Source organism: Molothrus aeneus, chromosome 6 (assembly GCF_037042795.1).
Source record: "Molothrus aeneus isolate 106 chromosome 6, BPBGC_Maene_1.0, whole genome shotgun sequence".
Lineage (NCBI taxonomy): Eukaryota > Metazoa > Chordata > Aves > Passeriformes > Icteridae > Molothrus > Molothrus aeneus.
In genome coordinates, this window is record NC_089651.1 from 47,866,947 (window position 1) to 47,884,785 (window position 17,839).

The following is a 17,839-nucleotide window of genomic DNA, read 5'->3' on the forward strand; positions in this document are numbered from 1 at the left end:
GGGCCGGGCGCTGAGGGGGCCGGGCAGCCCCGCGGGGCCGGGCGCTGAGGGGGCCGGGCAGCCCCGCGGGGCCGGGCGCTGAGGGGGCCGCGCCTCCGCGCGTTCCGCCGCTGCCGCGCCCGGCGTTGCCCTGCCCTGCCCTGCCCGCGGAGGCCACGGGAGCGCCGCGTTGCCGCGGAGACCGGCTCGGCGGGGCTGGGGCTGCCCCGGCCGGGGGCTGCGGCGTTCACCGGGGACGGAGGCGAGGGGCTGCGCCGCGGGACGGGGGCGGGGAGCGTCACTGCACCACAGCGACCGTCCCTCCTCCCGGGGCGGGCGGGGAGGCGGCACCCGGGCACCGCAGCGGGGCTGTTGCGCTCCGCTCCGCGCCCTGCCCTTCCCTCCTGCCCCGCTGCTGAGGAACGAGCCCGCGGCCGAGGGGTCCGCCCGGCCCCTCTGGCGCCCGGGGGCACCGCGGTCCCCGCGCCCTCGCTGCGGACGGGGTGGCCAGCGACGAGGGCAAACTTGGCTCGAAACTCCCGCCCGCCGAGGCAGCAGCGGCCGCAGCGGCTCTCGGGGCTGCGGGCGCCGGCCCCGCCGCCTGGCCGCCCGGGCGGAGCGGAAAGTTTGCCGGCAGGAGGCCGGGCGGGGGTGGCGGCCGGCGGCGCTGCCGCAGTGTGTGCGCCGAGCCGGAGCCGCTGCCGGCCGCCGGAGCGCCCCGGGGCTTCGCTCCTGCCGCCCGCGCTGCGATGTGAGGCTCGGGGACAGCGACGGCTGCCGAAGGCTCTAGTTGTTACATGCGCCCAGTAATCTTCTCCAAAATGGATTTTAGTCATAGCAGTCTTTTTGGATACATAGAAGACCTGCAGGAACTAACTATTATAGAGAGGCCAGTACGCAGGAGCCTGAAGGTATATATACCTCGAAAAAGAATGGTGCTTTAAAATCTATTTTAAATTGGGTCTGTTTTAATTATGCACAAATAAGTGAAAAGACCGTTTTTCTAGCGTTTGTTTTGGTTTGTTTGTTTGTTTGTTTGTTTGTACAGCACCAGGATATGAAACCTCCTTCTCAGTCATTTTATAATAAACAATCTCCAATTCTATATAGCAGGGATTTGATGTTTTCAGTATAAGAACATTAAGATGGGAACAAATAGACTAGCTTTAGATTAAATTATATGCCACTTGTTTAATAGTGATAGTGTCTGACTTGAAACTGTACTTCTCTGACGTTCCATCTTTTCCTGGTGAAAGATTTATGTGTTTGAATTTGAAATGTTGGCTGGAGGTTTCATGAATAAATTCAGATTACTCATGAAGCTATCCCTGTATGTGTGGGGAGAAGCGGGTTGTTTTAAGATTAAAACAGTAAAGTAGTCAAGCATTGTAAACTCATAATCTCTATTTCACACTTGACAGACACCAGAAGAAATAGAAAGATTGACAGTTGATGAAGAACTCAGTGATATTGAAAGGGCTGTTTATCTACTCAGGTATTTCCTAAAATGTTGCTGTGAAACATTGCTGACCATTGTATTTACATACAGCTTTTTTAGTGTTTTACTCTTCACTCCTTTAATTTTCAGTCTATTAGTAGTTCTTTTGCCTTCATCTATGTTAAGCATTTAGGCAAGATGAAAATAGGTATTGTAATTTCCAAAAAAATCACCCTATAATGGGGTGTCTGTGTACATGTATAAGAATTTCTGATCTTTTAATATGTTCCTCACCATCACAGAGTTGTACTTAATCGTCTTTTCCCCTGTAGTTGATTTTGCAAGATTCCCTGAGTGTCAATGTTATTAATACCAATAATTCAGGGAGTTCATACTCACTCCAAGCAAATATTCACTCATGGGCAGTTAACACAGGCTGGTAACAGAGCTGTTCTAGCATCCTGTGTGTTTGGACTTTCAGAAGAAAAAACTTGAGACATTAGTTCTATAGTCCTTAGAAATTATTGTAGAAAATACTGTGTTAATACTTCCCTCTGTTCTGGTTTTCATCATCTTACCTCCTCCTTCTTGTTGAAAATATTTATTTGCAGCTATTTGAATAACTTAAATTTGGTAGTTTAAAGTATGGATCTTTCAACTACTGTGTAATTCATCTTTGAGAGTACAAATGTTCTGGGGGATTTTGAGTTGAATATGCATTTTTAAACAATACCTAGTAATTGGAGAACCAGCTGCAGCTCCCTCTCAGTTTGCTTATTCTGCTATTTTAAGTGCTTTTCTAGTCTTAAGCCTGTGCTCAGTATTTAGGATAGATATTCTTGGTGATACAGTTTTCTCTTTTTGGGGTGCATGGCAGTATTTGTAAGTAATCATTTTTGACTGCTGATACTGCTTTTGATACTGACTACTGAAATTTATTAAATAGAAGCTTTTAAAACTTGCTTTGCTCTTAGTTGCTGTAATCAAAGCAGTCTGTTGACTGCAGGGAAATTCAGAGTAAACCTTTTGGATGTGGTACATATCACTGAAAGGACGTGTATCCGTTCTGGGTTTTACCTTACAACAACCAGCATAGATGATTTTTTTCTTTTCCAGTGTGTAGCAAATTTCTTTGCTTCTTTTCCACTTAAAAATCCATGTTTCCAGCATATATGTCTTAACTAGATAATTGCCTTTTTAAATGGCATTCATAGCTTTGATCTTATCAATTGCTTTTCAACCTGGCCTTGCCCTTCTCCTGACATCTTTATGTGATTTTCTCTACTCCAGCAGCTGTTCGACACATAATATTCTTTTTCTTTTAAAGAAGCATTCATTTTTCCCTCTGCATTGTTCTCATTGCTGAAAGGAACCTTCAATCTGCTTGGTATGGTTTTTGTAAGCTAGTCTTGCTGTGCATGTATGTTAATACAGTCATCCAGTGGAAGCTGTTGCTGTTGAATAGCACGTTGCTGTCCTTATACTGAATGGAGTAAAAGCAGAGTTGAAAAGCTGCCTGTAACCTAGTAGTACCTTTTATATAATGTACTAGAGTATGTACTTCTGGCTTGTCAGGAATTTTTCCTCTGTTATAATACAATATACCTGCCTATTGCAGTTTGATAGTAATATCAGTCCAGTCTTTCTTTGCCTCATTTTCTCACACAGATGCATTATTCACTGTCCTTCACATTGCTCCTTATGTGGGACTAACCTTGATCTAATCCAAAAAGCCACTGCCTTTTCTGAAAGTCTATCTATAGAAATAGCTTTGCTGAGGTTGAAACAAATTCTTAAAGACAATTTGTATCTGTTGTATCCCATTTGGAAAGGATGTATACATTACATATACATTAAAAATATACAAGAACAGTAACGGAAAGCGGGCCTCTCATCTTAAATATCTACAGGTAGCATCAGAATACTACTTTTGTCACAATGGTTTTTGTATTGTCATTTACTTATTGCACTCTAATCTGCAAGTTGAAGATTTTAAATTTACTGAGGTGAGTATCTTTCAGGTTGCTTTTACAGTGCAATGGAGCTGATTAATAATGGGTAGAAGCTTTGTATGCTACAGCAAAGCTAATGTTTACTAGTGATTTTCTGGGAAAGTTCAGAAAGAGTCTTCACATTTTAAAGGCTTTCATTCTGAACAAAAACTCAACCACTTTCTTCTCTTTTCACATCCTTCACTTCTAAAACCTGCCCCCAAACTTCTCCTCCCCACCCTTGAACTTGGATTTGCTTATATTTGCTTATATGCAGAGTTGTATGTTTGTTAGATACTTGTTTTTAGAAGATTTCTGCTCCTGAAGTCTTTTACTATAGTAGTCTGAAAATGGGTGCACTGAGATCCAGGTTGGAGATAGATTTTCTTTTTTTTCCCTAGTGACTGATTCTTGCTTACTGTATATATGAGAAGGTATTAATTTTCCAGCTCTCAGAGTTTCATCAGTTATTCTTCTCTTTTCACTTCTTGTGTTCTTTGCTTCTCATTTGCCAGTAGTACCATACAGTTTCTGGTGTGGACTTTTACTTGACATTGTGAAGTTAATTGCTTTGCTCATCCTGTATGTATTTGTAACCATCTAGAAAGTAAATCTCTCTCTCTTTATTATTGCTAGTGAATGTCTTTGCTTTCAGTCTCCCCTTTTCTGCTAGTACTGTTTTTCAGATAACTGTGTAATGAGGTGGATTGATAAGAAGATCTAGGTAAAGCTGATAATTTCTAGTCACATTAATTGTCAGATAAATCCAACTCTTCGATTTGCTACATCATGTGGATATAGAAACAGTTCTGCAAGCAAAAGGAGAGGATGTAGCAGTTCTCCTGGTGGCTAGGATCACTTTAATATGACCTGAGTATAAATGAACTTCTGCTTTAAACTGCTAACGCCCAGAATACTTGGTTTTAATTAGGTAACATTCTGCAGTTAGACTGAGCAAGTTCTAATTTAATAAGAATGTGGTAACAAAGTGGACTGTAATTTATTTTAATCTCATTTAACCTTGATTCTGGTAGAGGAACTGGGCTTCCTTAGACCAGACTGTCAGGGATGTTTATGAACTTCTCATTGAAACCAAATGGGTTTAGGGACTTAGGGAGGAAGAGGGATTTGATTGTCTCAGAACTATATATTAGAGCTTCAACTTGTGTGTTTGGTGGTTTCTGGAGCCTCTAACAGGAATCACTGAAGAGTTGTATTCTGTCTGTACTTTGTATGATGCTGGCCCAACAGAAGAACAAAGACAGCAAAACAGCACTGACTCTCAACCGAGTCAGTGTCAAGATTGATGGCTGATCATAAAACCATCAGCAGATTAAGAGGAGCTGCTGGAACACACTGAAGCAACTGAATAGTTTGCATTCCACCGCAGGGCATCATGACCTCTACCAGGACAGTGGCAATAAGCAGCTTGGGGACAATAATTTTTATTCCTGCTGTGAATTTTTGCCTGTAATTAGTTTTTCCATGTTTTCTGATGCTTGATTGGTGTTACTACTTATATTAATTTGTCTTACCGTAGCTCACTCTTGGGTATACAGCCCAAAGTATTCTTTGCCTGATGAGAATCTGGTTCTGGATGCTTATTGGCATAACCACTGCAGGGTGGTTTGTTTTCTGAGGACTTTTCTGATAGATTTCCCTAGGGCTTTTGGATTGTTGTGTGTAGTGTATGATTTTGTGTTCAGCTATTTTTTTTTTTCATTTGTGCCTGCTAGTGTTAAAGCTTCCAGACCTTGACATTTGTGTCTTACTCAAAATAACACAGTAATAATGAGTTATCAAGGTGGAAGATTGAATTATTCACCCTTTTAGGAACAAAACCATTGTTTTTGGAGAGATTCTATCTATCAGTGTAGAAAACAATCCCTTTCTAAAACATTTAACACAGTTCTTGAAGACACAATAGATACTCTGTCTAGACTGGAAAGAATTCAATGCCTCTAAAGTTATGATGTCTTAAAAAGGCCACAGCAACAAGAAGAAAAATTGTACTGTATTGTACAAGCTATCCTTGATTAGCTAGAGCATTCTCAAATTCTAAACATCTTTTAATGCATTATATGTTGTTGATTGTGAATGTCAAAACCACTACTATTTAAAAGCTTGTGGGGTTTTTTTTTGGTCTGGTTTTTAGTGATGGTGTTAATTTTGGAAAATTTAACTTTTCTGTAGGTTCAGGCAAATCACTTTAAAATAATTTGATTTTAAATGAAAGCTTTCATTTACATGTAACTTTAGGAGCTGATTTTCTGCATTGTATAGATTTTTTTGGTGTGTTACATAATCATGAGAACTGGCTATTCTATTCCAGTTATACAGTTTATGGTCCTAATGATCCAGCTGTAATGCTCAGCATATTGGAAAATAGTTTTTCCATCTGTCCTGTCAAGCTGTAAATATCAACCTAAAAAGTATTTCTTCATTTTTCCCATCCTTTATTTTTCAAATTGCAACTTTAAGTTTTATAAAAGTTTCATTCTGATTCACTTACTTGGACAGATGAACAATTTGTTTGACCCTAAATGTGTTATGCAAATAAACTAATGAGTATAATATTGATTCTTTCACCCTAAAGTAAAAGGTGTACCTGTAGATTCCTAAAGTGCTGCTAAGTCACATACCTTTATTTAAATTTAGATTGGTGCAAATACTTCTGTTAATCATGTTTGCTGAGTTGAAACTGCAGCTGAGCCAGCTGTGAATATACAGAACAGAGTTACTGTAGTGCATTGAGAAGCATTAAAATAAAGGAGAGAGAAAAATTTCAGGTTTCTTTCTCAGGCTACAGTGAAGGAAGATGGCAGTGCCAGTCCTCTCCCTGTTCTAGTGTTTGAACTATGTTTGCCCTTTTGTCTGCACAACGTGCTGGGGACTTCACCTGAGGCAAATCCTGAAAATGATGGTTAGTTTTAAAACTGATCAACTGTGTGGTCCAGGACTTTGTATACTTTAAAGAAGACCTGTGCCAGCACAAAGGAATTGAATAGCAGCATGGGAACAGTGCTTGGGAGGGGGTGAAATGCCTGAAACTTTGACTGGCTTATGGTATTTATGAAGTTACGGTTTCCTGGTGTCTGGTTTCACACTCAAGTTAAGCTGAAAGAAGTTTTCCTGATATCAGAGAGAAGCTCAACTCTCCTTTCGTTATGTGACTGCATGGTACTCATAAGTTTTGTGTTCCAGCACTGATGCTGTTGCAGCCACACAATCTCACAGTCAGATAAGGGAATACATGCTAAGTCTAACAGAATTTTCAGATGCTTGGTTCCAGCAAAGTGTGGAACAAAATGCAACTGCTCGTGCTGCTATAAATGGGAGTGTAAACAAGAAGTCACAGCTGGTAGATGACTCTGCTGTCAATAGCAAATCAGATGTGGTTCTTGTTACTCTGATTCTGAATGTATACTTTGAATCTGTGAAGTTAAGTACTGGCTGAAATAAGCAGAGGATAGTAAGTATCAGCTGTTGTATAACAAGGCCTTTGACATAAAATGGACTTAAAGAATCACAAAGTTGGAAAAGACCTCTAAGGTCGCTGAGTCCAACCTTTGAATAAACACCACCATGTCGAATAAAATATAGCACTAAGTGCCATGTCCAGTCAATTTTTGAACTCTTCCAGGAATGGAGAATCTACCACTGCTCTGAACAGCCTTAACTAATGAAAATTCTTCCTGATCTTCAACTTGAACATTCCCTAACACAGCTTGAGGCCATTTCCTTTCATCCTGCCACTTGTTGCCTGAGAGAAGAGTCTGATCCCCACCTGGCTCCAAACCCCTTTCAGGTGGCTGTGGAAAGTAATACAGAAGAGTAATCCTCTTCTGGCTAAACAACCCCAGCTCCCTCAGCTGCTCCTCACAAGACTTGTGCTCCAGACCCTTCTCCAGCTCTGCTGCCCTCAATGCTCCAGCCCCTCAATCTCTTTCTTGTCATGAGGGGCCCAGAACTGAACACAGCATTTGAGGTGTGGCCTCACCAGGGCTGGGTACAGGGGGACAATCCCTGCCCTGGCTCTGCTGGCCACACCATTGCTGACACAGGCCAGGATGCCATTGGCCTTCTTGGCCACCTGGGCACAGCTGGCTCATGTTCAGCTGTTGTCAGAGGGCACCCCCAGGTCCTTTTCCACCAGGCAGCTTTGCAGCCACTCTGCCCCAGCCTGTGGCACCGTGTGACCCCAGTGCAGAACCTGACCCTTGGACTTGTTGAACCCCATACCACTAGTCTCAGCCCATGGATCTGGCCTGTCCAGATTCCCCTGCAGAACCTTCCTACCCTCCAGCATAGTGACATTCCCACCAAACTTGGTGTCATCTGCAAACTGACCCAGGGTGCCCTTGATCCCCTGTCCAGATCATTGATGAAGTTATCAAACAGGACTGTTACCAGCACTGAGCCCTGGGGAGCACCACTAGTGACCATCTGCCAAATGAATGCAGCAGCATTCACCACCTCTCTCTGCATCCAGCCTTCCAGCTAGTTTTTAAGCCAGCCAACAGCACACCCATCCGAGTGGTAAGCTGTCAGCTTCTCCAGAAGAAAGATGTGGGAAACAGTGTCAAAGACCCACACCCTACACCATTCCTACATGGTTCATCTGGTCATGAAAGGGAGATCAGCTCTGTGAGAGATTTGGAAGTCTGCCTGAGCTGTGATGTGTGAGACCAGGTAGCTCTTCCTTATGTATTGTCAGATTCTTCTCTGGAGATGCCAATTTTATTTGTGTTTCAGAGCATCTTTGCTCATGACATAATAAGGAGAAACTATCTAGCTTGATATTTTTGAATATCAAACACAGTTGAAAAATCTGTGGGTTTTCTTCTAAAAATTGTTCTGTTGTCCTAGGAAAACCTTATCATCCTCTCCTAGAAATGTTTGACATAGGAATATCCAGCAAAATATTTCCCATATTTCTTTCTTCCTACATGATGTATCCCATACATAAATAGCCTGTCGCCCATCAGGAGAGTGAGTTTCTTTTGTTTTTGTTTGGATGAGCACTGGCATTTAATAAATAGGTTAAACAGTTGCACAATTCATTTTAGATGTCACATAATTAATGTATAAATAACATAATTCTTCTTTATATCACCTTCCTTAGTAAGTTCCAAGTGTTTATGAAAAACATTTTGTGCGCATAAGGAGCTTCCTCAATAATACTAATCCTTGCTCAATAATACTAATTTAAATTTTATCATTTGCCTGCTTTGGCAAGAGATGATAATATTGGACTGGTTTTTGTCAGGTCCTGGAAATGCATCTATGTAGATGGGAAAGTATAATATTTTGTGTTAGAATACATCAAAGGTATAGACTCTTCAAAGAGTAGATCGAGCTGTCCATTTTTGGCTAGTCTGAATATGCTTTCACATGATAGTAGCCTGTAAAATAATGACTGTTGTATGCTAGTGACTGAAACACAAATCTCTAGTCAATTTTTATAGAATGGCTGGGGTCAGAAAGGATCAAAGGTCATCTAATTCCAACCCCCTGCCATGGGCAGAGACACCTTCATCTAGGCCTCTTTGCTCAAGGCCCCATCCAACATGGCTGTAGGTGCTTCCAGGGTTGGGAGCTCTGGGCAATCTCTTCCAGTGCCTCTCCACCCTCACAGTAAAAAATTTCTTTCTAATACTCAATTTAAACCTACTGCCAGTTTGAAGCTATCCCTCTTTGTCCTATTGCTACATGCCCTTGTAAGAAGTCTTTTTTCAGCTTTCCTGTAGGACTCCTTTAGGTACTGTAAGGCTTCTATAAGAGGCTGCTCTCTTCTCCAGGCTGAACAACTCCAATTCTCTAAGCCTTTCCTCGCAGGAGAGATGCTCCATCCCTTTAGTTGTCTTTGTGACCCTCCTCTGAACAGGGTCTTTGTTACCCTTCTTCAAACACGTTGATGTCCTTTCTCTGCTGAGGAAACCTGACCCAGCGCTCCAGGTTGGCTCTCATGAGAGCAGGGTACAGAGTCACATTCCTTGCTGGTCACATTGCTTTGGATGCAGCCCAGGAGAGAATTGGCTTTCTGGCTTCTGCACAGTGCAGTAGTAGCCAGCTCACATCCAGACTCTCTCCCACAAACACCCCCAAATCTTTCCCAGCAGGGCTGCTGTGATCTGTTCATCCCCTGGCTTGTGTTGATACCAGGGTTTGCCCTGACCCAGGTGTAGTGCCTTACACTTGGTCTTGTCAAACCTCATGATGTTCTAGCAAAGCTCAGCTTGGTGTTGGTGGCAGATTTGCTGAGGCAGCACTCAGTCCTTTTGTCTGCACCATTAACGAAGATACTGAATGACACTGGTCCCAGTATGGACCTCTCAGGGACACCACTCATCACTGATGTCCATTGAGACTCTGGAACAATGACCACTATCCTCTAAATGTGAACATCCCACTGATTCCTTATTTACTGAACATGTCTTTCTTGCAAATTCCTTATGGTGTTTTGAGGACTACCTTGTTGTAGACATTGGAAGCCCTTCACATGTCATGATGTGATGCTTCCGTGGCCCTGCACTCTGACTCCATATGTTGCTAGCACAAAGAAGAGACAGGAGTTAGTACCGATTCAGCCACTCTTTCCCTAAAAGCAGGTTAGTAGCATGCACCACTAGCTGTCCCAAAACATCTGAGTACTCTTGAGACTCCTCAGAAGAGTGACTCTTAGTGCTGATGTGCTGATACACCCTGTATTTTTGCATTCAGGGCTGTTTAAATCTTTTCTGAAATATATTGGTTCATATTGCTACACTGTACACTTTATGTGAAGTTGTTTTACTAAGGGGAAATTCTGATTAAAATTTTAGGACTTCAGGAACTAGGACTGCAGTCTTGGGCCTGTATCTGTGCCTTTGCAGATATGCTGTGACAGAAGAATTTGGAACAAGACAAGAAATAGCTTTGTTGAGATTTAAAATTAATCCTGCTCTCTGGGGTAAACTTGTATAATGGTTCATTTAGCTATTTTTAGAGTTAACTTTAGTAATATTAATGTTTTTTTCCTTGTTCCACCAGCTGGTACTCTAAGTGCCAGCACTGAGTTATCCTGGATTTTGTCAAGCCTTGGAGCCCAAAGCTTTATGTCACAGGAAACAAAACCAGGATCATTTAATCACTTAGAGAGAAATTTTTTCACAGTGGAAACAGAATGTGAATGTAGACTGGGCTTGAGACTAAGCAACTCAAAGAGGTCTACATTATTCATTGAGAAGATCTTCAACATTGGTAGGAACATCTTATTTAATCTTTTAGGGGCAGTTTTTTGTGTAAGAGAAGTTCTCTTTAGTTCTTGAGGACAAACAGAACAGGAAATTGAAGTGATTTCTATAGCAAGGGCTTCTATTGACATAATCTGGCAAAACCCATATTACAGCTAAAGAACGAACTGTTTTCATGATACACAATTATAGGACACTGTACCTGAATAAGGTCACTTCAGATTCAAAAACTGATGCCAGAACTGGCATCTCTAGCCAAAGACAGTTATGTCCTCAGGCAAGGTTTTTTTAAAAAACACCAGTAATACAAAAGCACATTGATGGGAATTGTTCATAACTGAGTTTTTCTTGTAATTTACCCTTTGAGAATTAATGTGTCACTGGCATCTTAGATCTTGATTCTCTCCTTTACCCCAGTGAATCTTTACCTTTCTAGATCAGGTTGTGGATGTGTCTTTGCAGTCTGAACAGTAACAGTATCCTTTGCAGGCTTTGAAAACCAAACTTTGACAAGATGGAATCTTTGCCTTTGAATGCTAATTCCCTGTGGCCTATCCACCCTTGTATCTGGAAGAAAAATGTCTTTCTGGTGTAAGAGTGATAATTAAACAGAATGAAGAAAGGGACAAAGAACCACTTGAAAACTTTTGCTAGATCTCCTGGATACATCTGTCTGAGGCTTTTTTGCTGCTGCCTGATACTTTTACACAAGCAGAAAGTACCAGATGTTTCACATTGGTGTTATTATTTGAATGGACTCTTGGTGATGCAGGTATTCTTATTTAAATTATCCTATTTAGCCTCTTTTACATTCAGATAAATGTTTCTGCATGTTTCTCTTTGCAAAACATTACCCTGTGAGGAGTTAATGTTAAGAAATAAAAATATCAGGCTTGGGATATGTCCCTGTATCTTGGTAGCAGTTGTTCTAGCAGCAGTTTTGTTTATTCCATGTTACGTGACTGTGGGCTGTGAGAATGTGTACAACTCTCATGTACAGTGTAGCTGAGTCATTCCTTGTCAATTGTATCAATTCAGAGCAGGACCAAGGGTAATTGCTCTGCTTTGCTGAACTCATTAACTGTTGTTGGAAACGTCTTGCCCATCTATCCCTTATATATTACCTTTCCTGACAGGCTACATATAGACAGTCCTTCTTAGTCATTGCATAATTCCAAAATTGCAGTTGCTTTGTTTACAGAAACATGCTACAGTGTGAATTTAGCCTGAGTGTTTCTATGTAATGTAACTTTCACGTTCTTCTACTTGTTATTGAATTTACTATAAGAAAGTCAGGTGTAGGCAGTGTGCATGCAGGGATAGATCAACTGGCATGAATGGAATTCCATCATTTTAAGTGTGTGTGAGTCCAAGCTGAGTATAGTAACAGAAGTTTGTTATAAGACTTCAGATATTTTTTTTTTAAAAGACAATGTTTGTAAGATTCTATAAATGAAGGTGACCCACATTGCTAAGTCAATATGATGTGTAGTGGTGCAGAAAGGCTGCAGTCTCAAAGAGCATGGTCCTACATTCTTTCAAATAGGGAGAAAAAGCAATTTATGCATTCTTCTTGTCCTTATCCATTTTTCAAGAATCATCCGAAGAGAATACTTCTAACTTTGGAAATGGACCAATATGGGATTTTTTCCTAGGGCATTTTTCTCTTAAGTTTTTAGAGTTAAATCTCCTGTTTGATTGTTGGGGGGAAAAATATTTTTTTTCTTTCCGAAATCTATCTTAAATCAGAATGTTATAATTTTTTTTTAGTTTTTTAAATGGCAAAGCAATGCAACTTTAAATAAAATTGCATAGGTTTCCACGGGGTTTTATGTGATAGTCTAAGAGAAAAGGTATAAACAGAAAATCTTGGAGGACTTTTGTTTATCCAAGTAGCTTTGTGTCCAAATTTTCAATTATGCCTCTAGTAAAAATTCAACATTTTTTGAAGTAAAACCAGTAAATTAATTTGGGTAGGTATCAATTTGCTTCTTTCTCTCCCCACCCCTGTTGCCTCCCCATGGCTATTGTTGAACAACAAAGAACAACATTAAGCACTGGAGCCACCAGTTTATGCTACAATTAAATAAAGGCTGTTCAAAGCTGCTTGTTTAATTCCGAAGCATTTCTCTTTATCAGTTGGAATAGACAAGGAAAGTTGGATTCCAGGTGGATCAAAGCATTTGATAACACAATTGATATGAACTGCACAGCAGAAGTGATGTTGCACTCAATAAAACTGTTGCATTTTGCTTGCAGTAGTTTATGCCTACAAAATAGGATGATTTACTGTTTGTCTGTGCTGCATGAGAAGTGCAGCTGACCAGCTTGTGGTCAGATTTCCTGAAGTGTATATACTGGCTTTTTTTTCTTCCTCCTTAGTGAAATTGCTTGGTAACTTCTGTTACCAAGCATATATTGAGAAGGCTCAACTAGGAACAGAAGGAAAATGGTTTAAACATGCTAATTGTATTTTTGTTGTAAATAAGTGTTGATTGTATTGTTTCTAGCAGAATAAACATATGTAAAAGAGAAATGTGAAAGGCGTCTGCTTTAATACACTTTTTTGTATGATAATATTGCTTACATTCTTGGGCAGGCTTGGAGATAAAAATCCTATCTTTAAATGGAGAAACAGAACAGATCCCATTTTCACTGCTGAAATTGTAACTGAGCTTTTTGAGGGGGAGGATTTATGTCCATATTAAATAGCAAAACATGAGTCATTGCCTGATTGCTGCTTGCACCAAACTTTTTCTGTTATAAACAGTTAATCTCTTTTATGTACTTTCATTTCAAAGCTCAGGACTAGGACACCTATTTCTCTGCCATTTTGGGAACTAGAAGTTAGTTAGACTATAGTTAGTTACATTCAGGGCAAGATTCAATTTTATTTTTGTTTTTTTCCAACTGCAGCAATTGATAGTCACTAAATCAATGCAGAAAAGAATGATACTTAAAATTAACCTGCTTATTTACTACAGGTTTTAACCCAAGAGTGTATCTATTTCTTCTTGTTTTTATCACCATGTAAAGCAAACTTAAGTGTATTTTAAGGGTTACTTGTAAATTCTTTTGAACTGTGCATGCTTGTTGTATTGCAAGAAAATACTTGCACCATAAGTTTGTAATAAATCATTAGATGCATACTGGTATGTAAAAATCAACTCTTATTGTGGATAAATACACTTGTGCTTTGATCACTTAAACTTTCCCATCTGTTTGAGAATGATGTGTTAGAGGGTAGATAGATCAATAAAATTGATATACAGATCTTTGTATCTTACATATTTATTGCAAATTCTGAGGGCATTAAGTAAAAATTTCTTCAGTATCTCATCTTCCTTATTAAATGAAGAAGGTGGTTTTGGTCTTTTTAAATGAACGGTTGGAATGTGGCTGCTTTTTGATCTGTTGGGTATAATGTCCCCCACCCATAAAACCCACAAGTTGAAAAAGATTCTAACTAGAGTTTAGTACTTGATAGGTCATTTGAGATGTTCATGACTCGCTTTACCTGCCTTTTGGTAAAGGGTGTTGGGAGTATTTTCCCCCAAATGTTATTCCTTTCCCTTTCTCACTTTCATTTTCTTTGCCTTCATTGCTGCGACTGGGGGTTTGCCTTAAACTCATTATTTTCAGGGGACTGCACAGTGAATACCAACTGAGATGGGTTTTGTGACATCTCTAAAGACTATGTTGGCCCAATGGAAGTTGTATAGAACTTTGGAGTTCTTTATGCACTAGAATAACATTGATAGCTTCAGCACTGTGGGCTGTGTGTATGGCAAATTCTGCCAGTCAATATCCATTTGCATGGATGCCTCTTCACATAGCTAACAAAAGTATTGTTCATGAAAATAATATATTGTGTTAATACTACACCATGAGCTTAGACTAAAGATTGATTGTCCCAAACCTTTCAGTGATCAGTTAAAGTTCTTCTTCAGTAACAAACAAACCATGGGGAATGGCATGCAAATAGTATTGTACCAATGGATGCTTTTTAAAATAATTTTTCTTCTTCTGTGTTAATTTTTCTTCCATAGAATGATATTGATATCAACATAGTAAATACATAAGCCAGAAATTCTGATGCTTAACACTGAATATATGCTGTGAAGGATCTATGCAGCTGAGCATATTTGATATGTATTCAAAGGAAAGAGATATTCTTTTCTTCAGAGATGGTTCTGGACTAATTTTAGTAAATGTGGGTGGAATTACTGGTAAATGTTTTTGTTTATTCTTTCCATTGCAGAACGTCAAACTCTTTCTGGGATAACTGTATCACTAAAAAAATAAGCTAATATGTGAGGAAAAAATAGTGTAGCAAAAGGCTATTTAAGATTATTTTAGTGATTTCGAAGATAGGGAATGTTACTAGGACTACTAGTTACCTAAACATAATTGAGTAGTGACTTGGATTAACCCCAGGCAGCTGCCAAGCCCCCACGCAGCCACTCACTCACTGGGGGAGAATCAGAAGGGTAAAAGCTGGAAAGCTTGTGGGCTGAGATAAAAACAATTTATTAGGGAAAGCAAAAGCCATGCACACAAGCAAAGCAAAGCAAATTCACTGCTTCCCACAGGCAGGTGTTCAGCCAGCTCCAGAAGAGCGTGGCCCCATCGTGTGTAATGGTGACTTGGAAAGTGAAACACCATCATTCTAAATGTCCCCTCCTTCCTCCTTTCCCCCCCACTTTATATACTGAGCATGATGCCATATGGTCTGGAATATCCCTTTGGTCAGTTTGGATCACCTGTCCTGGCTGTGTCTCCCCCCAATCTCCCATGCACCTCCAGTCTCCTCCCTAACATGGAGCAGAAAAAGCCTTGGCTCTGTGTAGGCCCTGCTCAGCAATAACAAAAACATCTCTTTATAATCTACCCTGTCTTCAGCACAAATCCAAACCACAGCCCTGTACCAGCCACTGGGGAGAAAATTAACTGTTCCCCAGGCCAAACCATTGCAGGTAGGTAGGAGGATTCTGATGGTGTGCTGATAATGGTTTTATAAAGAATGCAGATATGGATTAATTATCTGTATATGTAATGCTTGTTTTTATCTACTGTCTGAAATTATTCTGTCAGAGAGCTGGAAATTTGAAAGATTTGTGTCACTACTTCAATTTATTATGTTAAATGTATTACCTGGTTTGATTGTCCACTCCAACATGGAACAAATGTTATGTTTGTTTGAGAGACATGACTCTAACTCTTCTATTTAATTAAGTAGCTGAATTTTATCCTACTTTCCAAAGTGAACATAAAGCAAGTAAAACACTTTTTTTTTTTTGACATAACATGAATCAGGAACAGCTTGAAATTGAAGCAGTTTTTAGTTATTTGTGTATTTGCCTCAGAAAGCTGCCTTCGATCTATGGTTGCTTTTGATACATGAGAAAGCAGCACTAGAGTCAGCTGTTTGAGGCTGTATTGCTGATGCCTGGAACTGCATCAGTCTGAAGGAGCTGTCCAATATACTTGAAAATATGAGTATACTTGAAAATAGGAGTCCAAATTACTTGAAAGTATGAGTATTGAAGCTATGTATACTCCTTGAGTAATGAATAGAATGTGAACCAGCAAAGCTTTCCACTTCTAACTTGTCTAAAATCTAGCTCTTATATGGAGTAAGTTCACTGCTCATCTTCATTTCCTAATTATTTTTTCTTTTGAGTCATCAGGCCCTTACAGCAGTAATTTGATAGAAATTTAATATGAACTGTTGAAAGTCATTCTGAGCTCACAGTTAATTTCCTTGGCTGCTTCTACAGCTAAAACTTCAAATTGTTTCTAAAATTTTAGATATATTTTTCAGTGCTCACAATTTGACTCCTATATTTATCAATTTAGAACATAAGCTAAGCTTGTATTACTAGATATAATGCCTATCTACTTACAATATATAGATGTCTATATAAAGTATATCTAAGATATCTAGTTATGGTTTTCTTGTATATGAGGAAAATGCTGTGATCAAAAGCTTCAAACACTCTCTTTAGCATTTTTTATTTTTATTTTCTTGTGGATTTTCACTCAATCACTGTACTAATACCCTGTAGTTTCATTCTGTATTCAGTTTTTTTTTTAGTGTCTTTATGATTCTTTTATATTTGCATTTTCTTTTGACCCAGTCCCTGTGATTTTGAAAAAGGCTGATCAACTCATGCACAAAGTATGTTTTGTTTACCATTTGTCTGTGTTCTACTGTTAGTGGGATTTTGTTATGGGGATTATAAGCCTATTCTAAAAAGTTTGAATTTTTTGAAAGATTAGTAAGAAGTTCTACTTTGATTCTAAAAGGCTAGGCTTATTCAGGCTTTTACCATTGTCTTCAACTCTTGCAAATACAGAAAGCACTTTTTTATGAAGCCAAGCAGATACAGGCAGAAACCAGTTAACAGTTGCTTTCCTAACCTTTAATGTGCTTTTCTTAATAGCATGCAGAGGAATTGCAAGTGGATTTAGCATAGCATAATTTGTTTTTAAATGATTGAAGAGACTCATAGCAAGGGTTGAGGTGAAGTGGCAGCTTCTGTTAGAGCTGTCAATAAATCTTGAAGAAATAAACAATTTTTTTAGACCTGTGAGTCAGTTTAGAAAGGAGAGGTTGAAATGTACAATTACAGCTTTCTTTTTTAAAAAAAATTCTCATCAGCTTCTAGGACTGTTAGATTATAGTTGCTATGAAAAAAGAAGTATGGAATTGATTCAAGATGGAATATGCTATAGTCAGAAAGGCTGAGAAGGCATGATAGAAATACACAGAGTAATGAAGGGCAAGCTTTGGGAACTGGTGTTTATAATTCTCCACACAGGTAAGACCCACAAACTGAAGAAGACTCTAAGTAGATTTTAGCACTTATTAGGTCATTTAAAGTTTTCCTTTCTGTGTGAATGAAGTATACTGATAGAAAAAATAAGACTGGAGAATGAAAAGATATCCTGTGTCTAAATTAGACTATAAGACAAATTTAGGTCAACAGAAGTAATTTACCGTTCTAGAATTCTGTTAGCATCTGTGATTTTTTTTTCACTTTCAGTTTAGAAAAATTACAGGCCTTGTACTTTTTCAGAAGACTTCTTATAACACATAATGCATGCTGTGAACATGACAAATCTGGTTGAATGTGAAAATTATAAATTCTGGGTCAGTGAACGAAGACTGGCAGAATGAAAGATAATACCAG

At 39.5% G+C, this 17,839-nt stretch overlaps 1 protein-coding gene across 2 annotated transcripts in view; it reads left to right on the top strand.

Moving 5' to 3' along the window:
• The first annotated feature begins 630 nt into the window (after positions 1-630).
• PPP4R4 (protein phosphatase 4 regulatory subunit 4) overlaps positions 631-17,839 on the top strand; it is a 58,204-nt gene continuing 40,995 nt past the window's right edge. The window contains exons 1-2 of one of the 2 annotated variants that reach the window (XM_066552175.1): positions 631-890; positions 1,401-1,474. In XM_066552175.1, the coding sequence (XP_066408272.1) occupies positions 777-890; positions 1,401-1,474 (188 nt within the window). In that variant the 5' untranslated portion in view covers positions 631-776. The remainder of the gene's footprint in view (positions 891-1,400; positions 1,475-17,839) is intronic. The other variant, XM_066552173.1, reaches the window with a different exon arrangement.